The following is a 26,866-nucleotide window of genomic DNA, read 5'->3' on the forward strand; positions in this document are numbered from 1 at the left end:
AGGGCATTCTGCAAAGTAAGGAAGGAATAGCAGGCGGTAGGATATGATAAGAAGAGGATGTTAGGCCATCAACTGCAGCAAAGGTCACATGGCTTTAAAAATGATCAATTGCATCGAAGAAATGCTATTTTAGTTAGTTTGCATTAGCTGACAATTTCTAATGATTTTCATTTTGGGGTGACAATCAGAAACTTCAAGCCTGGGACCATGATAATGTTAAAGATGTGCACAGGAAGATTGATGTATTGCCTCGAGTGATCCAGACTATGTATCAGTCAATCATGGTGAAGAAGGAGCTCTTAATTTACAGGTCAATCTATGTTGCTTCACTTACCTATGGTCATGAACAATGGATTATAACTGAAAGAACAAAACCAAGGACAAGTGTTTCAAGTGAGTTATCTTCCTCACCATGAGAACTCAGTCATCCGCAAGGAACAGAATATAGTCACAACTTCTCAGTTTCAACAGATGTCAAATGAGGTGGCTCTGGCGTCTAGTGGTAGAGTGTCCACCCTGAGACTGGAAGGTTGTGGGTTCAAACCCCGGGCGGCTCATACCAAAGACTATAAAAATGGGATCCATTGCCTCCCTGCTTGGCACTCAGCATTAAGGGTTGGAATTGGGGCGTTAGATCACCAAAATGATACCTGAATGCAGCACCGCTGCTGCTCACTGCTCCCCTCTCCCCCAGGGGATGGATCAAAATCACACAGGGATGGGTTAAATGCAGAGGACACATTTCACCACATCCATATGTGTGTGTGACAATCATGAGGACTTTAACTTAGTTGGTATGCATCCTGGACAACTCTCGTTAGGTGAGGAAGCCCTGGTGATGACTTTGGGATTCCTCCAGCAGAGCTAGACAAAGCAGCTGGCCAGAGGTAGGTCCAGGACTCCCTGCTGAAGCTGTTTTCTCTGCAACCAAACCATGGATAAATATAGGAGATAGATTTGAACCTGCGCCACCCCAGAGTTGGAAGTCGAGTGCACTAACTGCTGAGCCAAAAGCCCCGGTCGCTAACTCTGTAGCCAGCACCGTCTGTCTTTAGGCATTCCGAGTAGTACGATTTGCCTAATAAATCTGCATAGTCAAGCTGGCATCTGTTACAAAGTGACCACCTGGAAAAAAAACAACAACATGGTAGACATCAACTGTTTTGGTGCTGATATTTGAGTATAAGCGAAAATTAAGTGTTGCAGACAAACAAACAGACTAAGCCAATAGATCTTGTATGGCTTTATAAGATAAATGCCACATTGTTTCTGTAAAACAAATGCAAACACAGGTTTAGGATTTACATTTAGAAGGGGAATCTTTGAGCGTGTTGTCAGTCATCAAAGGAGGCAGACTATGAAGATGAAACTGGAGCAGAAGTGAGGCAGACGTCCAGGGGCAAGAGATAGGTCAGTGTCAACTGTTGTCTGGCTGTCTCCCCAAGACCTATCATAACCTATCCAATCAATTCAAGACAGTGCATAACAAAATACACATCCATAAAAACATGCATGCAGACACTGGTGTTGACAAGCTACTTTGAGAACATGCCCTAAGTGGTTAGAAAATGGAAAAATACAGTGAAAATAACTGTTTCAGATGATTGGAGCTGTGTATGATTTGAACTATTAGCTTCTTAAAATGTGCTTCGGTTAGGTACTTGTAGAACTGCCCCAAGGAAAGGGCACTCTTGGAGGCTTCTAAAGTCCATGTAATTGTTCAAAAGTTTCTCGAGTAAGTTTTCCACTGTAATGCTTGAGTAGACAAATGCATATTTTAGAGTCTGTAGATTTAGGCTCGGTTTGCTCTGCAGGTTGACATGCCCAATTCGAATATGGCACCTACTTCAGTTTTCTCACTCACAATCTTTTCATGTACACCCATATCCATGTCGTTGTGCTTTGTTGACGGGCCTTCAGTGGTGACTCACTTGACTTCATCCATTTACTTTATTAATATAGCACCAGCATTCATATTCATCATTCATTTTCTGTAGTTTGCACATGTATTAGGGTCATGGATGAGCAGAGAAAACTGAACTGAGCACTACTCTGAACTGGTCGCCATCCAATTGCAAGGCACGTGTACACAAACAATCATTCACACTTGCATTCAATCCCAATTTAAAGTCATTTTAGATTTCAAGTCTTCATTTAGTCAAAGTCAAAGTCTGCTTTATTGTCAATTTCTTCACGTCAAGACACACAAAGAGATCAAAATTTAGTTTCCTACTATCCCACGGTGACAAGACATATTACATATTACAAATATATATCTTATATTATATTGGTCCAGGGACAAACAAAACATTCAAGTAAACAACACAACAAGTAAAAACAAGAAGGCACATACAATGGATAAATAAGAGCAATAAATAAATAAATAAATAAATAAATAAATAAATAAATAAATAAATAAACAAGAGGAGCAAAAATGGAGCAAGTGTGCAGACAGCAGACAGTCAGAATATAGCGCAAAAACACGACCATGTTTTTGGAATGGGGAGAAAGCCGAAGAATCATGAATAAACCCCTGGAGGGCACTGGGAAAACAAAAAAATGCCACACAGGGGGCAGGTGCCCAGATTCAAATCCTCAAACACTGAACTCTGAGGAGAATGATCGATGGATAGGAGGTGAATTATAGAAACCATCAATACTGTAGCAACATGCAATGTACAACTGTGCCATATACATCACCTAAAGTGTTTCAGAATCAATATTTTTTCAACAACATAATCATAAAAAATACATCATACTCACCAGAAGATGCTGCTTTTATGTGGCAGATCACTACAAACAGGTTTTGCTTGTCCAATTTGGCTTTATCACAGTTTTTCTCTGACCAACCATCCAGGAGACAGAAAATGCTGCCACTATTAATGGTAATAAAACAAAAAAATAAAAAAATAATATTTAAATGAATAAGTGTTGCTACTGTGAAATAAGGGCGAAGTGAAGAAAGTGCACAAAAGTACCCTCTGGGAGGATTTCACCCACCTCTTGGGTTTCACCGCTGAGGAGCTTTTAATCAACCTCAGTGATTTTATAAGAGAAGTCCACATTAATTTCTGTAAATTTTGAGTGAATTACTACTGAAGACGTATTTTAAGCCCAGAACTAAAAAAATAAGTGCCAGTGTTCTGTCCATTACGGGCGCCTTTTTATGGCTGACTGGCAGGTCTTATTAGACAAATTAGTCATTCCTTTTCATCCATTAATACAGTGGAATTACTTATCATAATTTTAGTGTGGCTAGTCTGCATCCGGTGCAAAGAAAAAAAGAAACAGACTTTTGAAATTCTAGTGAGTTACATGATTAAAATACCCTCAAATAAACTTTTGAAATACATTTTATGAGTCAATATTGCCTTTTAAAACCTTTATGTACTGGCTGGAAAAAAGATGATTTCAAAACTTCCATCATATTCTCAAGTGGAATTGTTTTCCAGACCACCTCTTTAGAGATTGCCATCCTTTACAGAAAGGCAGATATTGCATATAAAAAGCCCCTTTTCAAACAGATTCCCTAAAAACTGTGTAACACAACGGTGTGCAACTACAATTTTTCAGCGGCGATAATGGGAGGGCTAGACTTAACCTCATTACAATAGTGTCTTGATCAGCTAATGTTGGCAATCAGGTTAACTGACAATTGCATGTGTATTGAATGAGGTAGAAAAAGGTCATCCAGGAAGTTGACATTCATTTTGTCATTTAAACTATTAGCAAACAAACTAATGAAACAAACTAGGGGGTGACTATGGAAACAGTGATTTTTTTTTCACTTCTAAAAACCTTGCCAACCAAACCAAGGTGGTGGACATATTTCCGTCTTGAGACGCTTCTTGATCTGGTTTGACAGTCATCGCTGATTAAGTTCGCGGTGATTGACCTTGAGTGACATTTTTAATCAGCAAATGTTTTAGCACTCACCGTATCTCCATCCTCCATCGTTATTTGGAAAATATTTTAATGAGATACATCTTTCCACAAGGTCAAAAGCAACATTATCAGAGACACAGGATACAGAAAGTATAAGGGCAGATGTATTCACTCACTAGAATAAGTCTATTTAAAAGAAAGATTTACAAAAGAGAAATAATTTTCCCCTTCTTGATTTCTGTTGTTTTGAATACATTAAACACACTTTTAAGATCAACAAATACATTTCAGTATTTTAAAATATAACCCAAGTAAATGTAAAAGGCAGATTCAAAATGATGATTTTTTAATCATCATTTTGAATCATTGTTTATGAAGAAGGGGAACCTATCTAGCCCTATGTGAAAATGTTATTGAACCTAATAACTGATGATGCCAGCAGCATAGCAGCAATAACTGAAATCAAGCTTTTGCAGTGACTGATGATGAGCATCGTTGTGAACGAACCTTGGCCCGCTGCTTGCATAACTGTTAAAAATGAGTCATTGGAGTGCTTCTAAGCATGAACTGCCCATTGAGGTCATACCACAGTGTCTTAGATTGGTTTACAGTTTTTCTTAGTTACAAAACACCTATTGTCTGACCCTAATGCTCAGTGCCCTGAACCCATTGATTTGGCAAAACCAAATTCATTTTTCTCCTGTTTAGACAAAACTTGTCATTGTGATGCACCAGTGTTGCATAATGGTGAACATAAATGGTAAAAGTCAAACACAATTGCCAAAAGAGTGACTGGGCATTTGGTTCAGACAATAACACTCTTGTAAAAAAACTTTAATAGAAATAGAATTATACTCTAAAACTTGACAAGGACTGCAAGGATTTTGGTTGTGGTGGGTTAAAAAGAGCATTATGTCTGTGGTCAGAAATTCTGAAATAACAAAAACCGGGTCAAATCAAGGTTGCGGGTACTGGTCTTCAAAATTTCATGACAGATGAGTGTCTCACCCAGGGGGGAAGTGGGCTTTGTAACACCCAACACATTTTCCAGAGTCTCACCTCAGTCACTCCCTCTCCGTGGCTGCCTCCTTCCCACCCACCCACTCACTCTGTTCTTTGAAATATGACACAGGCTCTAAGCGTGACCAGCCCGTGATCGGCTTTGCTTCCTTAACTATTGCTGATTTGCTATTGTTCAGCCCATGCTGAGGAAGTGGGTACTGACTAGGTTCATTGTTCACAAAGGCACATACATACCCACGTAAAACTGGATTAATTGATGGCTAATGCTTGTTTTGTTTTGTTCATTTTAAGCCTATTCTTATCCATTGCATCATAAAAATAGAAGAATTAAAGTCTAATATTTTGTTACAGCTTGAGATTAAGGTTTTTGAGTTGTGTGTGTTTTTGTGCAAATCTTTTGTGTACACATGTCTGATATGTACATATAATTTACATTTTCATGGAAATACGTTTTATAAAGCGCAAAATATGAAAATGGATAACCTTGACTGTTGAGCAACTCAAGTTGTACATCAAACAAGGATGGGAAAGAATTCCAGCTACAAAGCTTCAACAATTAGTGTCCTCACTTCTGAAACGATTAAGTACAAAGGGCTGTATTTTTGTGCCCAGTTCAAACACGACTCAAGGTGCTGTGTAAATCCACCCAGGGGCAAGATCGACAAAGATATAGTATTTTTGCAGACGGGTGCAATCTGGTTCAACCTGCTGCATTTTAAAAAAGGTGAATTCTATGCCATTGTGAGCTTGAAAGCAGCTGACTTGTTTCTCTGCCAGTCAAAGGGGTTCATCTCATTCCCTTTAAATGCTGCATGCAAGGCGATATGTATTTCCGAGATACAGTAGTCGCCTTACACTGTAAATAGCCTATTGTTTCTTAGCTCTGTTTTTTTTTTTTTCTTTTTTACAGGTTGGACTCCCTCCCTCCAGGCTGTGTACCCTAATCTATTCATCTGTTAATCACTACAGATTTACTTCATGTTGACTCTAATTAAATCACAGTATACTTCATAGAGGTAGGCATACTTGCCAATTTTTTTATTTGCTTCTTGGACTTGTAGTAAATGCTAAACGTACATCCTTTTTTGTATAAGTACAATCGATCATGGAGGATGGTCAGTAATAATCTATAATAATAACAAACACACAGCTCAAAACACCCAGAATGACGAAGAAAAAAACATCAGATTTTTCTGAAAAGGCCCAGTCTAAATTATTTTGTAGAACTGTGGAACAAGTTCCCTTCAAATTTGAGACAGCTTTAGCAGTTTGATCAGGAGTACTGGGCAAACAAACAAACTTTACCTGTTGACAGGTGCACAAGTCTCGCTAATGGTTATAAAGACTTTCAATTCCAGTAATCACTTCAATAGGTTGTCTACAACATCAAAAAGGGAATAACCTGCTGTTGCCACACATCTTGCTTTCACAGTGTAAATGACTTTTTAAAATGTGTCGCATTTTTCTTGTACACCTAAAAAAGAGCCTAGAGCCCAATCCCCCGTAGAACAATTTATCAATCGTTGCTTTTGTATGACTTAACACAAACATGATTAAAAGAATATATTATAAAAATTACAATGGTCATTGACTGTGTAGAAGCTTTCAAGACTATTTTCCATTTTCAAGACATCAGTCAAATTGCAGGCTATACCTTGGACTGGTCGTCGATCGTAATAGAAATGTAGAGACAGAAAAGCATTAATTCACACTGTTAGTTGTACTAAGTTCATTTTGTCTTCACTTATAGATTAGTTGACTGGTTCTTTTATCACAGACAATTCATTCACACTGTTGCTAAGTGACAACTCATCCCACGCTGCCAACGCGGAAGTCAGTCAAGTAAATCATCACACCGGTGACTTTAACCTACTTAGCACTATTCTCCAGGATTCACTATTCCTCAAAATATGGATCAATATTGTAGGAATATCACATGAAAACCAACTTGACTGTTACAGAAATGATGATCCAATTCTAAAGGGTTTTAGTTTGACCTTTTACAAAGTGTCTGTGCTTGTTTTCATATTGATTCTTTACATCATTTTCAGTTTTCTCTGGTCAGCAAGATGTGGTCTTTTCTTCAATTTATTATTGACGAGACGAAATTAGTTTATTTCTTGTTGCTCAAACAATTTAAACCTGAAGTTAATAAAATTCACATGGATTTTAATTAACCTACTTAGAATACTGATGATTTTTAGGCCTCGATATATTATTAAAACAAGCTCACAAAATATGATCAACTCTACTAACTACTTGATACTTTCTCAAGCATCAGAGCAAGTACCTGCCACAACTGTTACACAAATATACTTCATTTAGATAACAGTATAATAGATTGTCAAGCAAAATTACATCTACATTTACATCTATAATTATTCTTCTCTATGTGACCATATTTAAAATTCCCTTTGTTTTTAGCATTGTGAATTTTTAAAGCAGTCTATTTTCATTTATTTAATGTCATAGCATAATAGATTATTCATTTGAAATGTATAAACATAACATGCAATGTGCTAAGGAAAGTATCATCTAAAAGTGCTTTTTGGGGAAATAAACGGATACAGTATTTATTTGTGCTCCCGTTCTTGAGCAGGAAATTAAAGGAAGGAGCTGGCCTATTTGTGTTTATGTCAGCACATGTTGTCTGACGATATATGGTGCTGTATAAGAGAAAAAAAATATTCCATTTCACAAACTAAGAGCAATATTCCTATCATCTCGTTTACCTTAGGAAGTCTCAAGATAAACTACATTAAGTGACGACATACCAACACAAAAAGCAGCGGCAGTTGAAATATTTTAAATCACGGGACTAAGTTGCAGCGGGGGGAGTTTTTGCTACTTGGCATGCCGGAAATGCAAAACACAACATTGATCAATGTCACATTACTACGAGCAAAATGTTGTTTTTATTGTGCATCGTGTCATTTTGCCCAAAACCTAATTCAGTTTAACTCAAACATATAAAAATAGTTGGTCACTTTGGCCTTTAAGATAAGAATTTGAAGGTAGCCATGTTCAGGACCTAACATTGCAACCATAAATCATTCTCCTCTAATACAAAATCGAAACTCACGCCAATACTTGGTGTCACCTCCCAAATCATGCATATATTCATGAAATGGAATTATGCCCAAGACAAGGATGCATATTTTCCTTTACAGCACCCCTATAGTATTTTGACATTATAACTGATTCCTGTGATAATAATTACATGCATCAACTTGCATGCATATGTGGCTGAAATTTACTACGTGCCCTGCTTTCAACTCTTGTGCGCTTGGCGATATTTATCAAACAGACACACCTGTTCGGATGAGAAATGTGCCTGTCAGCCATGTTACAGCATACATTTTATCCCCAAACAGCTTCACTTTCATTACACAGCTCTCGAGTGGTACTGTTGTATTAAAAGAGACATTATTTGTAAAACAAATTGTATTCTCATGGTACAAGTATAATTAACAAATGACAGTTATCTGACCTTTTTTCCTCCTTTCTTTTGCCCTCCATTATTAGTTCTCAATTTCCTTATTACAGTTACATATTTCATTTTCACTTTTAAATTCATTACTCCCTCTTTCATTTTTATATAACATCATTACTCCTACATAATCACTGAACAGCTCACTGTTGCTTTCTGCAAAATTAAACACATCAGTCACACCTAAACCTTCAAAACACTTCATGAAATTGCAGACCCAAGAAGGTCAAGATGAAACTTAAAAAAATCTCTTCCTGGTGATTCATCCACATTGCCATTAAAAGCGGAATGTGTTTTCATAGCTGTTGAAAATGTTCGCCTTATCCTAATAATCAATTACTGATTTCTAAACCACTTGTTCCCAAAAACATGTGAGCAAGAGTTGAGGCATACCCCCCAACTGGTTGGGAGTTAATCATAGGGCACAAGCTTACACAACATGAGAGGGTGTGCTCAAACCTGGGGATATGCCAGGAGAACATACAAACTCCACCAAAGATGATCCCAAGACCGGTACTCAAAATCTCTCAGCTAATTTGATGCTTTTTGAGCATGTAGGTGTGATAAGAAAAATAATCTTTAAAAGATAGACATCAATATGCTTCACGGTCACAAGTTTTTACTCTTCAAGGACACAATATTCAAAAGTGTATACACAAACACACAGTTGCAAACATTCTTTTGAATTTTCAGAAGTGATAGTGACAGTAGTTTCTAAATCTAAATTAATTGAGTTCAGATTCCTTTGTCTTCTTCAATTCCCGTACTTATTTGGCTGGCTCACTTTGAATGACTGACTATGGTGAAACAAATTAACAAATTGCTGTTTATGTTGTGGTCTGTGGTGGTCATGATAGAAACCTTTGCTTTAAATTACATTGTCAAAATAAAGTGTAAACCTGTAAGCACAGTCTAAACAAGTTGGTATTATAGAGTTTAGCAGACCAGTAATGTGTCTTAATTTTTTTTACATATACGTCATATGCGATTAATGTTAAAAGCTGTATGAAATCAGACACTCAATAAGGTGTAGTGTTATATGATACAGCACATTTTAGTATCAATCCGATACAGAGAGAGAGAGAGAGAGAGAGAGAGAGAGAAAGAGAGGGGGGGGGGCAGAGAGAGATGATCTCCTGGGGGCCCTACTCCCCACCCACAGTTGATAAAGCCTCGTGATGCCACTGGTACCATTTAACTCCCCATTTTCTTCCTTGTGCCTGCCTGTAGCACTCAACGAAAAGCAATGTGCTCTCTTTTCCAGGCTGCAATTCCGTCTCATCATAAATGCCTCATTTTGTGTGTTGTGGTTTAACCTGTGATGTTCCATATGGTTTGTTTGTATTGCCACATCTCCTTACTCCTTACACAAACATCACAAACTGTTTGGGCTGTTTGGACTGCGCCTGGTAAATCTATGCCACAAAATTCCTATCAGAGGCAATGGGACCATGGAAAGGAAGAACCACCAATGCAAAGTGATGATGAGTTGTCAGATTATTATCCCCCATAATACACAAAACTGCGAGCTCAAGATTACATCGTAGAGCCGGGGTAAAAAATCCTGGAGCTAGAGGCTCAATTATTCCACAAAAAGCCAACTATACAAACTAAAATTAATCCAATATTCTCAATCTTTATTAATCACAGAACATGGATTTTTTTTTTCATCCTGCAGCATCCCTAGTTGAGTAATAACTTCTGAATTTCTAACCGCCTCAACTCAACAACAACAACAACAAAAACATTGTCATCTGTTTTTTTCTTGAAATTGGCTATTCTGGTCTCCAACCATTCTCTTCACGTCAGATTTTGAAAAGGTTATGGCTGGGATTAGGTGACGGGGATGATTTAGGTGACGGGGATGATTTAGGTGACGGGGTTGATTTAGGTGACTGGGATTTTCCTTCCACTTGATGTCATTTCAGAAATAATATTTCTCTCAAAGCTGTCATGAACTTGAGCTGTGGTAGCCCTTAAAGAAATATAGAAGGAGGAAAAAAACACAGACGTTAAAAAAAACACAAAGAACACAGAACATTTGAATGACATAGCCCAGTCAAAAAAATGGACTGGACATCGGCAATTCAACTCAGCTGTATTGTGATTTACAGTGTGCACCACTACATTTTCTTCCAATCCTTCTAAAAATGTAAGTTAGGTGTGACTGTGCTCTTAATTAAAAAGGGCCCATGTCATGAGATGACAACATTTGTAAGATACTAAATATTTCCTGATTGTTATTTAGTTATTTTAAAATTCATGACTACATTTGGTAAACCACATTTAGAGTCAAAGACAATAACTCATTAAAGAGGAAGTCAACCCCAATCAGAACATTAATCAGAACACGATGTTTTGACTAGCTAGGCTGCACATAACATTATTTCAGAGAAGATTTTGGGGTTGACCGTCCCTTTAATCACTGGGGTAATCAGTAAAAAATCAAAGAAGAAGCTTCACAGATAATAGAACTGTGGCCTCCTCACCAAAAGAACCACAAATGCGATACTAAGGGTTATTTAATTCAATGTAATTCAATATAATTAACTGTACTGATTGTATACCCTCTACGAGAAATTAAATGTATACTCTGCTCTCTGTATATTTTTTGTTACATACCACCCACGTGGAATTAAATTTCACACATACAGGCATGGAAAGTGATGTCACGGTGAAAACAGTGCTGGTGGGTTAGTAAAAGTGCCTTGCTCAAGAGTACAATGAGAGTAGCCAGGAAGCAGACAAGCATTCCTCCAACACCAAGTTATCATTTTTACATTTTGTCCGCAGTGTCACTTGAACCTTGACACTCTCCAAAGCTGAAGTCCTTCCAGCTAGGTAGCAGGCCAATTTAAATTTTCCGCATGAATTTTCCAAACTATTATTATAGTCTTTTGCCACTTGGCTTTAGCAGGGCACTTGGCTGCTTTTCAAGAGCAGTGTGTAGGTTAAACATGCACCACCAACAGTTTAGTATTTATAACATCACCATGTGTCGAGGAAAACAAGTATAGAGATAGCCCATTAGCACACAGACAAAACAAATATTTTGTGGCATGCAGGGGAAAAAAAAGCTAACATGTGGTACACACATGAATTTCTTAAAAGATTGTTTATCTGTTACAGACCCCATTCATAAAGATACTATTGGAGGTTTTGTGTGTGGTGTGCTCTGATAATATCAAAACTGACCACCACATAAAGCAATAAATGATTGGTTTTAACAATAATCCTTAATCAATCTACATTCAGGTCTATTTGTATTGTTTGTTTTAGCTACATATTTGGGATTTTGTGAAGGCTTTTTTTTTTTTATCAAAAAGTATTAAAAAAAAAGCCCCTATGTGTGTACAAAATTCTTAAAAATTATTAAAAATGAAATTATTTTTTAATACACAGAGGGTCCTTGATATAGAGTTTAGTTTTGTGATCACATTCATAACTTAAGACTCAACCCCATTGAAATCAATGGTAATGCAATTGTAAAACGAATGGTAAAACAACAAAATGTGTTGAAATGTGGATTTCAATGAAGAAAAATAGCACTCTATATTTTATTTTGTGAAGAAAAAAAAACAATAAAAAGTTCTCACAATAAACAGCTTGGAGTATCAGATCAGAATCAGAATCATCTTTATTGACCAAGTTTGTGCATGCCAAACAGGGAATTTGACTCCGGTTGATCTCAGCCTCTGTACAACATTTATGTGACTGACAACATTCAGGTAACTAACTACATTTAAGTGGCGAGCGCAGGATGTTATTGCACAGTGATGTCTCTGAGTCTCTATGAGTGGTGTGAGCCTGGGGGAAGAAGCTGTGTCTGTGTCTGCTGGTTTTGGCGTCCAGCGCTCTGTAACACCGTCCGAAGGGGAGTAGTTTGAACAGACTGTGACCTGGGTGAGAAGGGTCTGCAGAGATGTTACTTGCATGTTTCCTGGTCCTGGACAGATACAAGTCTTGGCTAGATGAGAGATTGGTCCTGATTATCCTTTCCGCAGACCTGATTGTCGGTTGCAGTCTGTGCTTGTCTTGTTTGGTGGCCGATCCAAACCAGACAGTGATGGAGGTGCAGAGGATAGACTGGATGATGGCAGTGTAGAAGGTCTAAAGCAGCTCCTGTGCCAAGTTGAACTTCCTGAGCTGTCTCAGAAAGTACAACCTCTGCTGGGCCTGCTTCTGGACAGTCTATGTTGCCGATCCATTTCAGGTCCTGGGAGATTGTAGATCCCAGGAACTTGAAGGTGTGTGTAGTGAGAATAGCATTACTGAGGATGGTGAGGGGTGGAAGATGGTGGATGGTGGTCCGGGTGTCGAATGTGATGGTCCGCAGCCTCACCTGCTACCTCCTGTTGGTCAGGAAGTTGGTGATCGGCTGACAGGTGGAGGCAGGCACTGCGAGCTGGATGAACTTCTGGTGGAGGATGTCGGGAGCGATGGTGTTGGCTTGGAGGTCCTGCTTTGACTCCACTCTCCATTTCCTCAGAGTCCTCACCACAGGCTTAGAAGTTTTTCATTTCTGCCTGTAGGTTGGGATCAGATGAACTAGACAGTGGTCCGAGAGTCCTAAAGCTGCACGGGGCACAGCGGTATGCGTCCTTTATTACGGAGTAGCAGTGGTCCACTGTCTGTGTCCCTCTGGTGGGACACGTTATGTGCAGTCTGTATTTGGAGAGTTCGTGTGTGAGGTTCGCTCTGTTGAAATCACGCAAAACAATGATCAGTGAGTTTGGTTGTTTTTTTCTCCATGTCTGTTACCTGGTCAACCAGCAGTTTCTTGGCTTTGATTGCATGTGCGTGTGGTGTAATGTAAACAGCCACCATTACGATCGAGGAGAACTCCCGTGGTAAATAAAACGGCCAGCAGTTTATGAAAATTGTCTTAGGAGAGGGCTCCAAGACTCTTTCAACACTGTGACATCCGTACACCAACATTCATTAATTTAGAAACATACACAACAACCTCCCTCCCAAGTAGCTCATAGAAGATAAAAGGATTGAGACCCCTGCAAAAGAACATGGACTGACAATCGTTGTTGCAGTGTGCTCGAATCACCTCATTATTTACTGTACTGGCAGGACTATTTTTGAAAGATGATGCACTGAGAACTGTGTTGGATGAAAATGGCACAAAAGCGAGCTGACTATTTTGAAAGGTACATCGTGAAACAACAAGAGTCACGCAATACAAGCTCTCCCCACACAAGCATTTTTGTGGTTCTGCATGCTCCTAGTTGTGCGTTTTTTTACAGTCAAGGTGAAGGTTTGTGTGAACAACTTTGTTTATCAGCCCCTGTGCATTTATGTGGGGAATTGTTTGTGCCATTGTGTGTGTATATCAGAGCTGCCAGCTTGGTCACCCAGCTGGTATGAGGTTTGGATAGCAGAGGAAATGTGCCAGAACCATGACCTCTTACTCCACATAATAGTTTTCTGAGCCAAGATTATGAACAAACAAAGCAAAAAAACACCAACATCCATGAACATAATTCTGGAAATATCTGTTTTGTGACTTCAAATCAGCCCTATAAGATGGACTAAATAAATGTTATCTCTGTATAATACAGACACATAGCACACATTCTGTTAACCAGCGCTTTCCTGGACACTGATTATAATGTTATACGAATTGGTGACGAGTTACCTCGGGCACACTTTGCATTTACCGATAACTGGGCATTTGATCACATTCATCACTTATTTATTTATTTTTATGTTTTTTCTATGATTCTGGACGTGTGCTATTCCTGTAGCTCTTAAACTGTCCCTTGGAGTGGATGAAATGATTTTAATTGAAATGTCAAGTGGTAGGAGTACTTTTCCAAAATATTACAAAAATGAAGTTTTAACTGTGCTAGTCGAATAAAGTAAAATAAAAAACCATGAAAGTAAAGAAAAATCCGACTGGCAATGTAGTACAACTGCCTTGCAATCAATGGTAATATTAGGGTCTTCAATCAATAGTAAATTATGTATCAGGGTAAACCATAACAGATATATTGTGCAATTTAAAATGAGGTTTTAACAGGTTTTTCACAACAAAGAAGTTATAACGAGAGAGACTTGACAAAAATATAATACACTGAGTTAAAATAACCAAAATATAAACGTGGCACTACAATTTTCAATTTGTAATTTCATTCCAAGATAAATTAAACTCTCAGCAGAAAATAAACCTTCGCAAAAATCCCCCACTTCAAAAGTCTTTTTAGTCTGTAGTTGAATGGCTCAGACAGTCAATGTTTGGGCTCATTTTAAAAAAATGAAACAACTATTTAAAGTCAATTAGTCAGTATAAAGTAAGTATAGTATAAATTCCCATCAGTATGAGCAGGGTTGGTGAGTATCTAACTGTTTGGAAAGTAGTGATGAAACAGAAAAATAAAGATTTGAATTGTATTTAAACAATGTCAACACATCACATCGAATTGTGTGTTTTTGTATCTGACTGCTATCCCCCTGGGGATCCGTAAAGTATCTATCTATCTATCTATCTATCTATCTATCTATCTATCTATCTATCTATCTATCTATCTATCTATCTATCTATCTATCTATCTATCTATCTATCTATCTATCTATCTATCTATCTATCTATCTATCTATCTATCTATCTATCTATCTATCTATCTATCTATCTATCTATCTATCTATCCCTCCCTCCCTCCCTCCCTCCCTCCCTCCCTCCCTCCCTCCCTCCCTCCCTCCCTCCCTCCCTCCCTCCATCCATCCATCCATCCATCCATCCATCCATCCATCCATCCATCCATCCATCCATCCATCCATCCATCCATCCATCCATCCATCCATCTATCTATCTATCTATCTATCTATCTATCTATCTATCTATCTATCTATCTATCTATCTATCTATCTATCTATCTATCTATCTACCTTGAATGGTTCTACTTTAAATTTCATCATGATCCACAGTAAATTGTCTTTCATTTGAGGGGTATATATTTGAGAGAAATGGCACATTTACAATCCGGAAAGGTTTGTTCAAATGTCTTCAGAGTAAAAATGAATTTATTGCGTGTGTGTGAGAGTGATGATAGGCCAGAGCGGGGCCAGTCTTGTTGGACAAAAATAAACTAAAAGACCACTATGTCACTGTGTTGTGGAATAGCACGCTTTCCACAACATGAGTGTAGTTGCACTCTCCGCGACGGGGAATCTGTTCGCCCTTATCACCCAATGACGACAATGCAACTCATTACTTGTCAGATCTCCAGACCAATCTTGTACTTTCTCACAGTCCTCATACATGCACTCACAACACCCCCACAACCATAACACATACTCTTCCCACCTCCTCACTGTTACCATCCATGTGTCATCGACTGTTGCTAAGATACAGGCCTCCACCAAGTTTTTTTTTTTCCTTTCACCAATGGTTTTGACAGCGACCCCTGTAGGATCACTTTTTTTTTTTTAAATGTCATTGCCATTTCTTCAACCATTACTCATCTAGTTTCTGCCATTGTCTATGACGTTTTCAATTTCTGCTCCATATCTTTTTATATCTTCAACAAGACATTACCCATAATGAATGAATGACTGTGGATGGATGATTAAGGGAAGAAGACAACACATTTAATTTGCTTCAACGCTAAATGCAACCATGCATATTGGTCTTCTACAACCATATATTTTTATTTTGTTTTGTGAACTTAATGATGTGAAAGATGGTGTATACAGTTTGTACATCTATCTATCTGCATTGTGTGATGCAAAGTAGGGAAGCACAAGGCAAACCAGAAGGCAGACACCCCAAAACCCATATACCGTATTTTTTGGACTATAAATCACATTTATTTTCATAATTTGGGTGGGGGGGCGACTTATACTCATGAGCGACTTTTATGTGAACATTTTCAAAAAAATTTACTTGATCACACTATGGCTGTGGAATAATTGGAGCCTCACTGACAATGAGTTCCAGTCACTGATTTCCGGAGTCAGGAGATTTAATGATTTGGACTGACACAGATCATTTGATAAACGTATTTATGTTATAATTATTTGACGTATAGTTTATTTAGAGTAGCAGCGTGTATGTTGTTAGACTTCAGTAGTTTCCGATTGTCTAGCGAGGCCGTGAAGGCAGCAGGGGGAGGGGGAAGAGCGATCCAGCGACTTGTATTCCGGAGCGACTTTTAGTCCGAAAAATACGGTACATGCTCTCATTTTCCAACCAAGAATTTAATCCTAACTAAGGCTATAGAATACTGAATGTAGAGAATAAATGACATCCAATACTCAATAACCCCTATTTACAATACACCACTAGCCAAATTGTTGACATCTTCAAAAACATATGATATAATGCAAGTGGGCATGAGCAATGCTTTTGAATTCTGATCCAACAGAATGAAAACCAATTTATGGAAAAAAGATGATGGTACTTAATATTTTGTTTTCACTTTTGAAGCAATGATTTCAATGAAAGAATTTCCTTAACTTTCAATGAGACTTTTGCAACTACTGGTCAACAGTTTATTGCCTATAGTACATCTGTCCCAGGTGAATTGGTGCCTTCTCTACACTCCAGCTCATTCCACAGATGTTTTGTAAGATTTTGATCAACGCTCATAGAGGACAAGTTGAGAATATCTTGTTGACTCATCACCTGCTGTTCTGACATTTGGCACATTTTTGATTCCGAATGCCTTGGTAGCATTGAGATTTCCTTGTAGCTTGATTCAGTACACGTTGTTCCAGATGTAGTAAAACATAAGCCCTAGAACATAACCAGGCTTTGTCCGTGCACTGTTCCTGTCTGTAAATATAGAATTCAATAGATTTTCTCTTCTCTCTAAAGGGCATTCCCGCTGAAGCGCTGTGGTTTGTAATATGAATGTTTTGTTGGCAAATTGTGGTCTTGTCATTTTCAAGTTATATCAGTGAACATTGTTATTTTTTATTTCTTAAACTGAAATCTATTAAAAGTTAACCTTTGTGTATAACTCTTGGATTAAAACACCAAGACTATTGAAATGTGGAAGAAAAGCCTCCCACAGAATTGACGTTCAATGTCCTTTATTAGCCAAGCTTTCAAACTGTGCAGCATAATGTAGTCTGGGCCCACACATCACAATTTTCAAGTTAGGACAAAAATAGAAATTGTCACATAACTAGTGAAGAGAGAGTCACAACATATGTTTGTTAGTTTAGACAAGCATATACTTTTTATACTGTTATACTTATGTCAATCAATGTGTACATATTCCTATTAATTTATATATGTTATCATGTCAATCAATGTGTAAATACTTTTAATAACTTATGCACATAGTTATTCAATCAGAACACTGACACAGCACACAGCTTGGTAACTTCTCCATTACACATAAGGCAGAGCTAGCTCATTAACGTCACGAAACATTGATACAAAACATTCAGTAGATAACAGGACATTGTTATGAGGATATGGTTTTCCTTCTTTTCCCCTCCCTTTTCTTCCCTTCCGTATTCCTGCTTGCGGACAGTATAAAACCTTCTGGAATCTGACCTTGTTGTTTCATCTGCTGAAGTGCATTGTGTACTGATTGCCGTAAAGCAACCCAAGATCTTGCAAATAAAGAACCAACTATTACTCCACATCTTTGTTTTCCTTGCTCAACGATGGATATCTTGAACAAAACGCAACACTAGCTACCCCAAGCTGCTTGGTGTATCAGACATCACTTGGACAGCAATCCCTACTTCTTCGTGCCGCACACTATACAATTCCTTCACATAGAAAATGTAAAGTTAAAGGGTCCAGTGGAAGTCAACAGTAACGAAAAAAACAGTCAAAGTGTGTCGGGCGCAAGTAGAAAGTGGCGTTTACATCGTGGTGTGCCATTGTGGGAGGGAACACAGCAGACTTGTTTACCATCCAATGGAAATGACTCTCCTCGTTCCCTTCAAATTATGCAATTGAATGTGCAGGAATGCCTAATGATGGGTAGCACAGCTACCAAATTCTCAAACAAGCTACACTTAGACTTTCACAGTATAATGAGCCCACGCCATCCCACACAGTACTTTGTCCATTCATCTACTTTCTATAATCTACTTAATGTTCTCCCTGGAAATCTGAAGCCATTGATTACGTGACTCATTATGTACTTTTAACTACCATGTTTTATATTACTTTTATTAACATAAACTTCTGTATCCTTATCTCATTCTTTCTTCCAGTGGCCTTGTTTCTGGTGGATGATCATGGAACGGCTGTGGTTGTCTTTGCTGTTGCTGGCGGCAGCATGCAAGGGACAACATTGTCCAAAACGTTGTATGTGCCAGAGTCTGTCGCCATCGCTCGCTATTCTCTGCTCTAAGACAGGCTTGCTATTTGTTCCTGTTGCTATAGACCGACGTACCGTGGAGCTTCGGCTTCAAGAGAACTTCATCACAGGTAGTGAAGCAACCTGTGAAGTCACTCCACAGATTAAAATATTTCCATACAAGCAATTACAAACACATTTCTTTTAAGGGTTTCAGCCATTGTATGTATCAATTTTGTGTCTGCTCTTTTCCAGCTGTTCGGAGGAAGGACTTTGCAAACATGACCAGCTTGTTGCATCTGACCTTGTCCAGAAATACCATCAGTCAGATACTCCCGTCAGCTTTCAGTGACCTGCGGCGCCTTAGAGCCCTCCATTTAGACTCAAATAGGTTAACTGTTATTAAGGTAAACACACAGCATAGGTTGATTCTGTTTTGAATGATTACATTTAGATTCTGGATATTGAAGTCACAAACATACAATTGGTTCAATTTAGTCCAAAGGTGACCCACCCAGTAATTTTAGGCTGTGTTTGCACTTTGATTTGATCCAGATCAAAGCACTTGGAGCGCTTTGAGTCACACAACAGATTCTGTCCCCTGTGGTAGTATGCTTATTTTGGTTAATGCATCCAACTCAAAGGTTGGGGATTCAAATCCGAGCTCCATTTCCAACAGTGTGGAGTTCACATATATGTTCTCTTTGTGCTTTCTTCGAGTACTCGGCGAGCTTCGCCTCGTATTCCTAAAATATGCATGTACTGTAAGGTTCATTACCCTCTAGGTCTGAATATGAGTATGAGTGGTTGATTGTCTATAAAATTTGCCCTGCAATTTGCTGGTGGCGATATTGGATGTAAAACACCTCTCATTCGGATGCAGCTAGGATAGACTCCAGGTCACCTAAAACATTATTGAATGGTATAGAAAACTGATGATATCATTGTCTGTGACTGATGGTGAGTGTAGCTTTCACACTTGAGCAGAAGTGAACCAAATCATTGTTTACCTGCAAAAGGACTGAAGCCAATGTTAAAAAAAAGAATGTTCATGCTTGATGGAGTTTGAACAAGTTTGTTTTAACTGAAGTTACCACAGTCTTAGTTGTGAAGTCAGCATTAAAGGAGGATCAGTATTAAGCCCTAAAGCAGGAACGAGCAAATTGAGGGCTTTGCTAAATTAAGTAAATCCACTCAATCTAGTATTATTTTGAAGATGTGTTTGATATTAAACATATTTTATTCATGTAGGTATTTATTTTTGCTTCATTTAGGATGATCATTTCAAAGGCCTCACCAATCTTCGCCATCTAATTCTGGCCAATAACCAGCTCCACTTCATATCTCCCCATGCTTTTGATGACTTCCTGTCCACACTGGAGGATTTGGACCTCAGCTACAATAATCTCGCAAATGTTCCTTGGGACACTATTGGACGCCTAACAAACGTCAATACCTTAAATATGGATCATAACCTAATTGAAAATGTTCCTCAAGGGGTTTTTACCAACCTACACAAACTTGCCAGGTAATCCCAGTTTTTGTTCAAAACAACTCAACAATGTTTGTTATTTTTTTTGCAAAAAACCCAAAGTTGGATGAACCTCCTGGGTTGGTCCAATTTTTAAACCAGCAGTTTTAAGGGTGTTCACTTTAATTTCACAGGCTTGATATGACATCCAACAAACTGAAAAAAATTCCTCCTGACCCTCTGTTCCTGAGAATCCCAGTTTATGCAAAATCCAGAGGAAGCCCCCTGTCATCCTTAGTTTTGAGTTTTGGTGGAAACCCTCTCCATTGCAATTGTGAACTTCTGTGGTTGAGGAGGTTAACCCGAGAAGATGACTTGGAGACGTGTGCTTCACCTCCAGACCTTAGTGCCAAATACTTCTGGACAATACCTGAAGAGGTGAGATTTTTTTTCGTACGTATACATATGTATGACAAATTAAAAAACTAAAAGGGAGGAAATCGAACGGGTGATTTAAATGTATGCTTTCTTCTCTTAGGAATTTATTTGTGATCCGCCAGTATTAACCCGCAAGTCACCTCAGACTCTGACTATGGAGGGTCAGCCTGCCAGTCTCAAATGTAAAGCAAATGGGGATCCAGAACCAGAAGTCCATTGGATAAGTCCTGAAGGTCGACTCATCTCAAATGGCACAAGGTATATACTATATATACTAAATTATGCAAGATGGAAAAATGGAAATGTCTGGACCAAGACTTCAATTCAGAGCTGTTGAAATGGCAGATATTGCAACCAAATGTCCAACTGTGTTTTTCGGGGTTACCGTATTTTTCAGACTAAAAGTCGCTCCGGAGTACAAGTCGATTCATCCATAAAATGCACAATATAGAGGAAAAAAACATATGTAAGTCGCTCCGGAGTTTAAGTTACATTTTGGAGGAAATTTATTTGACAACATTTTCCCACAGGCCTGCATAACAATATATAAACTATGTATGAAATAACAATAATCTAAACAATTTTATCGAACCATCCGTGTCCCTCCAAATCTTTAAATCCACTGGAATCTTCGTCTTGTGTCAATAAATAAAAAAAATGCACACACACACACACACACACACACACACACACACACACACACACACACAGCTGTTGACGCCGGAAAGACTATGTGCGCCGCTGACATCAGACTAGGTATATCAAATAAATGTAATATAAAGAACACTTTTAATAAACCATCCGTTACACTCTAAATCATGAAATCCATCGGAATATTTATCCTGTGTCAAAAAAAAAAAGAAAAATACACAGCTGTTGACGCCGGAATTACTAAGTGGGCTGCTGACGTCAAACTAGATATATAAAATAAATGTCATATAAACAAGAATTTTAACAAACGATCCGTGTCACTCCAAATCATTAAATCCACCAGAATATTCATCCTCTGTCTCCAAAAAAAAAGAAAAAACAGCTGTCGATTCTGGACCTACGTGCACTGCTGACGTCAGCCTCGTCGTCAGTTGCGGCCCCAATTATTCCAGAGATCTAGTAAATAACTATATTGTAGCTTTACCAAAGTACCAGGCAAGATGTGGGTTTGGTAACCGGCTCTTTATTTCAAAAATCAAGAGCTCAACATATGAGCCGACACACGCAAGCGCCCTTCCCGCCCCCTCCCCCCCTGCTGCCTTCACGGCCTCCCTAGACAATCGGAAACTACTGAAGTCTAACAACATACACGCTGCTACTCTATCACATAAATAACAAGTTTATCAAATAATCTGTGTCACTCCAAATCATTAAATCTCCCGACTCCGGAAGTCAGTGAATGGAACTCATTGTCATTGAGACTCCAATTATTCCACCGCCATAATGTGCCCCTGTGCGGTCTAAAGTGAAAATAACACGTGAAGTGATCAACTATACTAGTAAGTGATGTGTCAAGTAAAAATTTGTGAAAAATTTCACATATAAGCCGCTTGTGAGTATAAGTCGCCCCCCCCCAGCCAAACTATGGAAAAAAAATTGACTTATAGTCCGAAGAATACGGTAAATATTTACAAAATACAATTTTAATATTTATTTGTGATTTCTTTCAGAACATTGGTTTTCCCAAATGGAAGCTTGGATATCAACGTTACCTCTCTCAAAGATGCGGGGAACTTCACCTGTATTGCCTCCAATGCGGCTGGTGAATCCACAGGAAGAGTGGAACTGGTTGTAACGCCAATGCCCCATCTGGCAAACAGCACAAGTCGTAGCAGAGACCCATCAGAGACCAGAGAACCAGCTCCTTCTGACATCCTAACCTCATCAAAGGTCTTGATGCCTAACAACGAGACCAGAACAGGAGATCGCAGGGTTTCCTTGGTGGAGCTGACAGGAAACTCTGCCCTCATTAGATGGAGCAGTCAGACAACAATGTCAGGCGTCAGGATGTTTCAGGTCCAGTACAACAGCTCAGGGGATGACACTCTGGTGTACAGGTTGGTCTGTCTACATGTCTAAATTGTTATTTACGTAAAATCTTTACGCATGTTAGTAAAATCCCTTAAGTGCCTGCATATGTGCTGCTGAGTTTCTGTGTTCATTTGCTTGTTTGATAATCACGGCTGTTCTGTTCTGCTGCTGCCTTGTGGTGAGAGCAGATGATAGATGATACACATGGAGATTAACCAGTCATGCAAGATCAAATGTCTAATCAACTGAAAATATGAAGAGTTCTGCAGTGGAACATTGCTACGGATAATCTAGCAAGCTAAATTCGAGAAGGGTGACAGTTGAACGGAATTCAACACAGCTCTCGAGCTTTATCACCAAGTTACTATAATGTTAATTTTCTTGATTTGTTTTTTTTTAATTGTCAGTATTACAGATTATGTTTTATGTGTCCTTTTTTAATTCCGTTGGCATTTTAACTTCATTTCAACTTCATTTTACTTACATTAATATTTACTTTGATCACAGCAGAGCTTCTCTTTTAACAGATGTTTTAGAAATCCTGAAAAAACCTTGTTAGTTTTTGGTACAGAGAGATACTCACAGGTTTCCATAGCAACACATGGGCAATGTCAGGTTAGACCACAAATGGAAAGTTATCTGTATTTTAGTGTGAATGTAGTGAGTGGGCACACATTTAGGCTGGGGTATGCATGTTTCTATCCTGTATAAAAGTGATCTTTCCAGCTTTACTCTTTCCATTGTCAGCAGGAAACTAAACAATATACAAAAAAATGACAAAAAATATGGCCCAGCAAAAATCCTCTTTTTTACTAACACTGTGCATCGTTTTCACACACACAAAAACACTAACCAACATGACCATTAATCATTCAAAAAATAGTTGGTTATTATTTGTGTATTTAATTTAAATGCTGATAACCATCAGTGAATAGGATGCTATTCTGTGGAAAGTATGGATTATTTTTTTTCCCTTAAAGTCTAAATTCATTTCATGGCTATCTTTGTGATTTATCGTAATATCATGCTCATAACCAATGAGAGTCCATTACAGGATGTGTCACCGCATAGCCTTTTTGGAGAACAAAATCAAAAGCAATGCACAATAAGTGCATGTGCATGCTTGTGTAGTTCTTCCAGCGTCCTGTCTGTCTTTGGTCAATATCCATTAGCAGGGCTGAGGCACTTTGACAAAAGAAGTGTGACGAAAATATAGGGCACAGAACGAAAGGGTACATGGTACAAGGAAAACATGGAAATAGGATAGTTGTTAAATTTGTCTGTGATAAAAGAACCAATAAAATAATGGAAATAGTATCCTGGATTGGTGCGTAGAACAGAAACACTTTGAGTGCAGTTTTTTTTTTGTTGAAACAAATCGAGACACACATCATGATATAATCTCTTCCATCTCAAAATCATTTAATCTTGTTTTTGTTCATTCTCATTTCCGACCTAGAAAGAGCACTTCCCACCCTTTTCCGACTGAGTACCAGGGTCTCAGATTTGGAAGTGTTGATTTTCATCCCAACCGTTTCACACTTGACTGCGAACCGCTCCAGTGCGAATTGAAAATTGTGGCTTGATGAGACCAACAGAACCATATCATCTCCAAAAAGCAGACCTCTTCAACTGTGGTCACCAAAACGGAGACCCTCAATGGCTTTAGCTGCTCCTAGAAATTCTGTCTATGTTTCTTTACGTGTATCCAGTTCTGTCATTGGCTATCTCTGAAATTGACACACTTTGATGATTGTAATGTTCACTTGGTGGGTCTATGAAAACATGATGTCTGAGGTAATTATGAGGCCTAGCAGTTGCCCTAGTGACTATCCAGTACCTTCAGGCATTGGTGGATGTAGATAAGGAGCAAATAAGTATTGTGTTTGTGCATAACTGGTGTCACCTAGTAGAAGTCCACGATGTTCTCCTGCTTCAAAACTTAGCACACAAGGAGCAGTTTGGGAAAATATTGAGTTGTGTGTTAAAGCACTCTACCATGTAACAATGTTGGAGAACTGCATGTCAGGAGTGCAGACACTTTGTACATTTATAGAAAATAGCTCTTTACGATTTCTGTGCAGTTCAGGTGGACTGTAATATGTAGCTCTGTGTATTTATTGCATTTCCATCGCAGTTCTTGATATGATAGGTGAAATTAACATCAAATATCAAAAGGTTCAAATCAAAGTATGCCATGGAGCTCCTATTTTCTGTTCTGGAAACTTTTTTTTTAAGAGACAGTGCACACTTTCCTGAGTCACTCTAATGTCCAAATCTTAAAGACCCGTAAACTGTACAGGCAAGACGTAAAATATATTGGGAACTGTATATTCCTCATCTGACTTGCAAGCATGTTCAACACTTATTACAGACAAGACCACAGGGGTTTCATTCGGACTGCTCACATTACTTCCCGGTGGTAGATTGTGCGCATCGCATTTGCTGCTCAGTGCAGTCTTCCATGAAATCCACCCGCATTTCATTGCCCAGAGTATTCATGTTAATTAAAACGAGTGACATCTCTATGTATGTATATGTGTGTGTGTGTGTGTGTGTGTGTGTGTGTGTGTGTGTGTGTGTGTGTGTGTGTGTGTGTGTGTGTGTGTGTGTGTGTGTGTGTGTGTGTGTGTGTGTGTGTGTGTGTGTATGTTTGTGTGCTGGTTGGTGATAACTGGGTCTCAAAAGGGATAGCGTCGGGAGCAGGTGATGAAGCAGTAGTATGCATATTGCGGTTTATGTGGGGGAATAAGATGATTTGTATGCAGTAGGGAATTGTAGACATGTCTTACATGTGTTAATGTTGAAAAAATATGAATTATAGCCCGTTTGTGTGACTTTATCCGTTAAAATGTGGCATTCAGTCAACTTGCTTTTAATATTTCTATATACATGAATTCCTTTATCTAATTTGAGGCTTCACAAAGCTACACAGACTGCTGGTAAAAAAAAAAAGTTAGTTTGCTACATGGTTTTGTTACCTCTGCCAAGGATACACAGTCTTTGCCACTACTAGTAAGGTTGCCTTAAGATTTTCTACAGGGGTGGTCCACAGACCAAAAAGGAATTACTGTATTGAATGTGTGCTCAGTCTTGTAAACAGTTTGGCCTTGGTGGAGGTCTATGTTGTGGTGTCCATAAGAGAGCCGTTCAATATTTTATCCTTGGCCTGTACCCTACCGCTCTTTAGATACAGTTTTATTGTGTCCTTTTTTATATTCCTGCTAGCACACAAACACACTAACATACGTAAGCTTCATGTTTACCGTTTGGCTCTGGCCTATATTAATTGAATGTTCTTGGTGTGCCGCTGCATTTCTGATTTTGTGCACACTTTGGCAAAACTATAGCTAAGCCTTGATTTTACGCTTTGAAATTCGATGCGACTTTCTGTCTAACATGCTTTGGTCATTTTTTCTGTGGTAGTTTAAATGGATGATTTTGTAGAAATTGCAGTGCGAAAGGACAAGACCGCAGCGATAAAATAAAGGTTGTACATTTGCACAGTCGGACAAACCCACCGGCAGAGGCAGGTTAACTACAATAATTACATGGTGAATTATATTGTATTAATTTTCACCCAGAATGATGTTGTTCCCCAAATGCAAATGTGAATCTTAGTACTTATTTCCCTACTGCAACTTTCTGATACACTCGTACGCACGATTCTGAAACTTTTTCTCCTTTCAGGACTTTCTAAACAACGTGCGTTCAGGGTTTACATGATTCCCAAATTTTGTACCCCAAAGTCCGTGTAAAATTGAGGCTTAACTGTACTAGGATGGGCACACGGTGTGGTATTTGTGGCAACTGCATGAGTCAATAGTTCACAGACACCAAAAAGCTTGGTCCTATTTGTCATACTTCTCCTATGTAGGCTTTTTCTTCTTTCTCTTTGTCTGTATGTTAGTCTATCCCTCCTTCTACTTTGCAAAACTTGTGTGGTTTCCTGTGCTCATTATGTCTTCCACTTCCTACTTAGAAAATGGAATGTTTGCTCTCAAACAGTTTTCCTGACTCACAGATCTTGTTCTTCTTGTGTGTTCTTCTTTCATTTGCTGGTTGGTGTTCCATACTAAGTTACGTTTCATGTGTTCGCATCTTTTTGGCCTCTCATCTCCCTTGTTGTGCTTCACATTTCCTCTCTGCTCTTGGAGGATTGCTGAACTAAGCAGAAAGCCGGCGGCTGTCCAACCCATAATCCTCTTGTTTGGCATCTTGCTGCTGTTTTCATCATCAGCCCAAATCGATGTTTAATTA

The 26,866-nt window shown here is 38.6% G+C and overlaps 1 protein-coding gene across 2 annotated transcripts in view; it reads left to right on the plus strand.

Annotated features, from left to right (window-relative positions):
* Positions 1-26,866, plus strand: part of LOC147054750 (leucine-rich repeat and fibronectin type III domain-containing protein 1-like protein) — a 91,058-nt gene that overhangs the window by 39,925 nt on the left and 24,267 nt on the right. For both annotated transcript variants that reach the window (XR_015066744.1, XM_085917030.1), the window contains exons 2-7: positions 18,590-18,806; positions 18,931-19,082; positions 19,950-20,203; positions 20,341-20,584; positions 20,685-20,842; positions 22,246-22,632. Coding sequence is in view for 1 of the 2 variants with exons in the window: in XM_085917030.1 (XP_085773156.1) it covers positions 18,608-18,806; positions 18,931-19,082; positions 19,950-20,203; positions 20,341-20,584; positions 20,685-20,842; positions 22,246-22,632 (1,394 nt within the window). In the remaining variant the exon portion in view is untranslated. The remainder of the gene's footprint in view (positions 1-18,589; positions 18,807-18,930; positions 19,083-19,949; positions 20,204-20,340; positions 20,585-20,684; positions 20,843-22,245; positions 22,633-26,866) is intronic.

The sequence above is a fragment of the Syngnathus leptorhynchus genome, chromosome 7 (genome assembly GCF_054491065.1).
Source record: "Syngnathus leptorhynchus isolate UIUO chromosome 7, UIUO_Slep, whole genome shotgun sequence".
NCBI lineage: Eukaryota > Metazoa > Chordata > Actinopteri > Syngnathiformes > Syngnathidae > Syngnathus > Syngnathus leptorhynchus.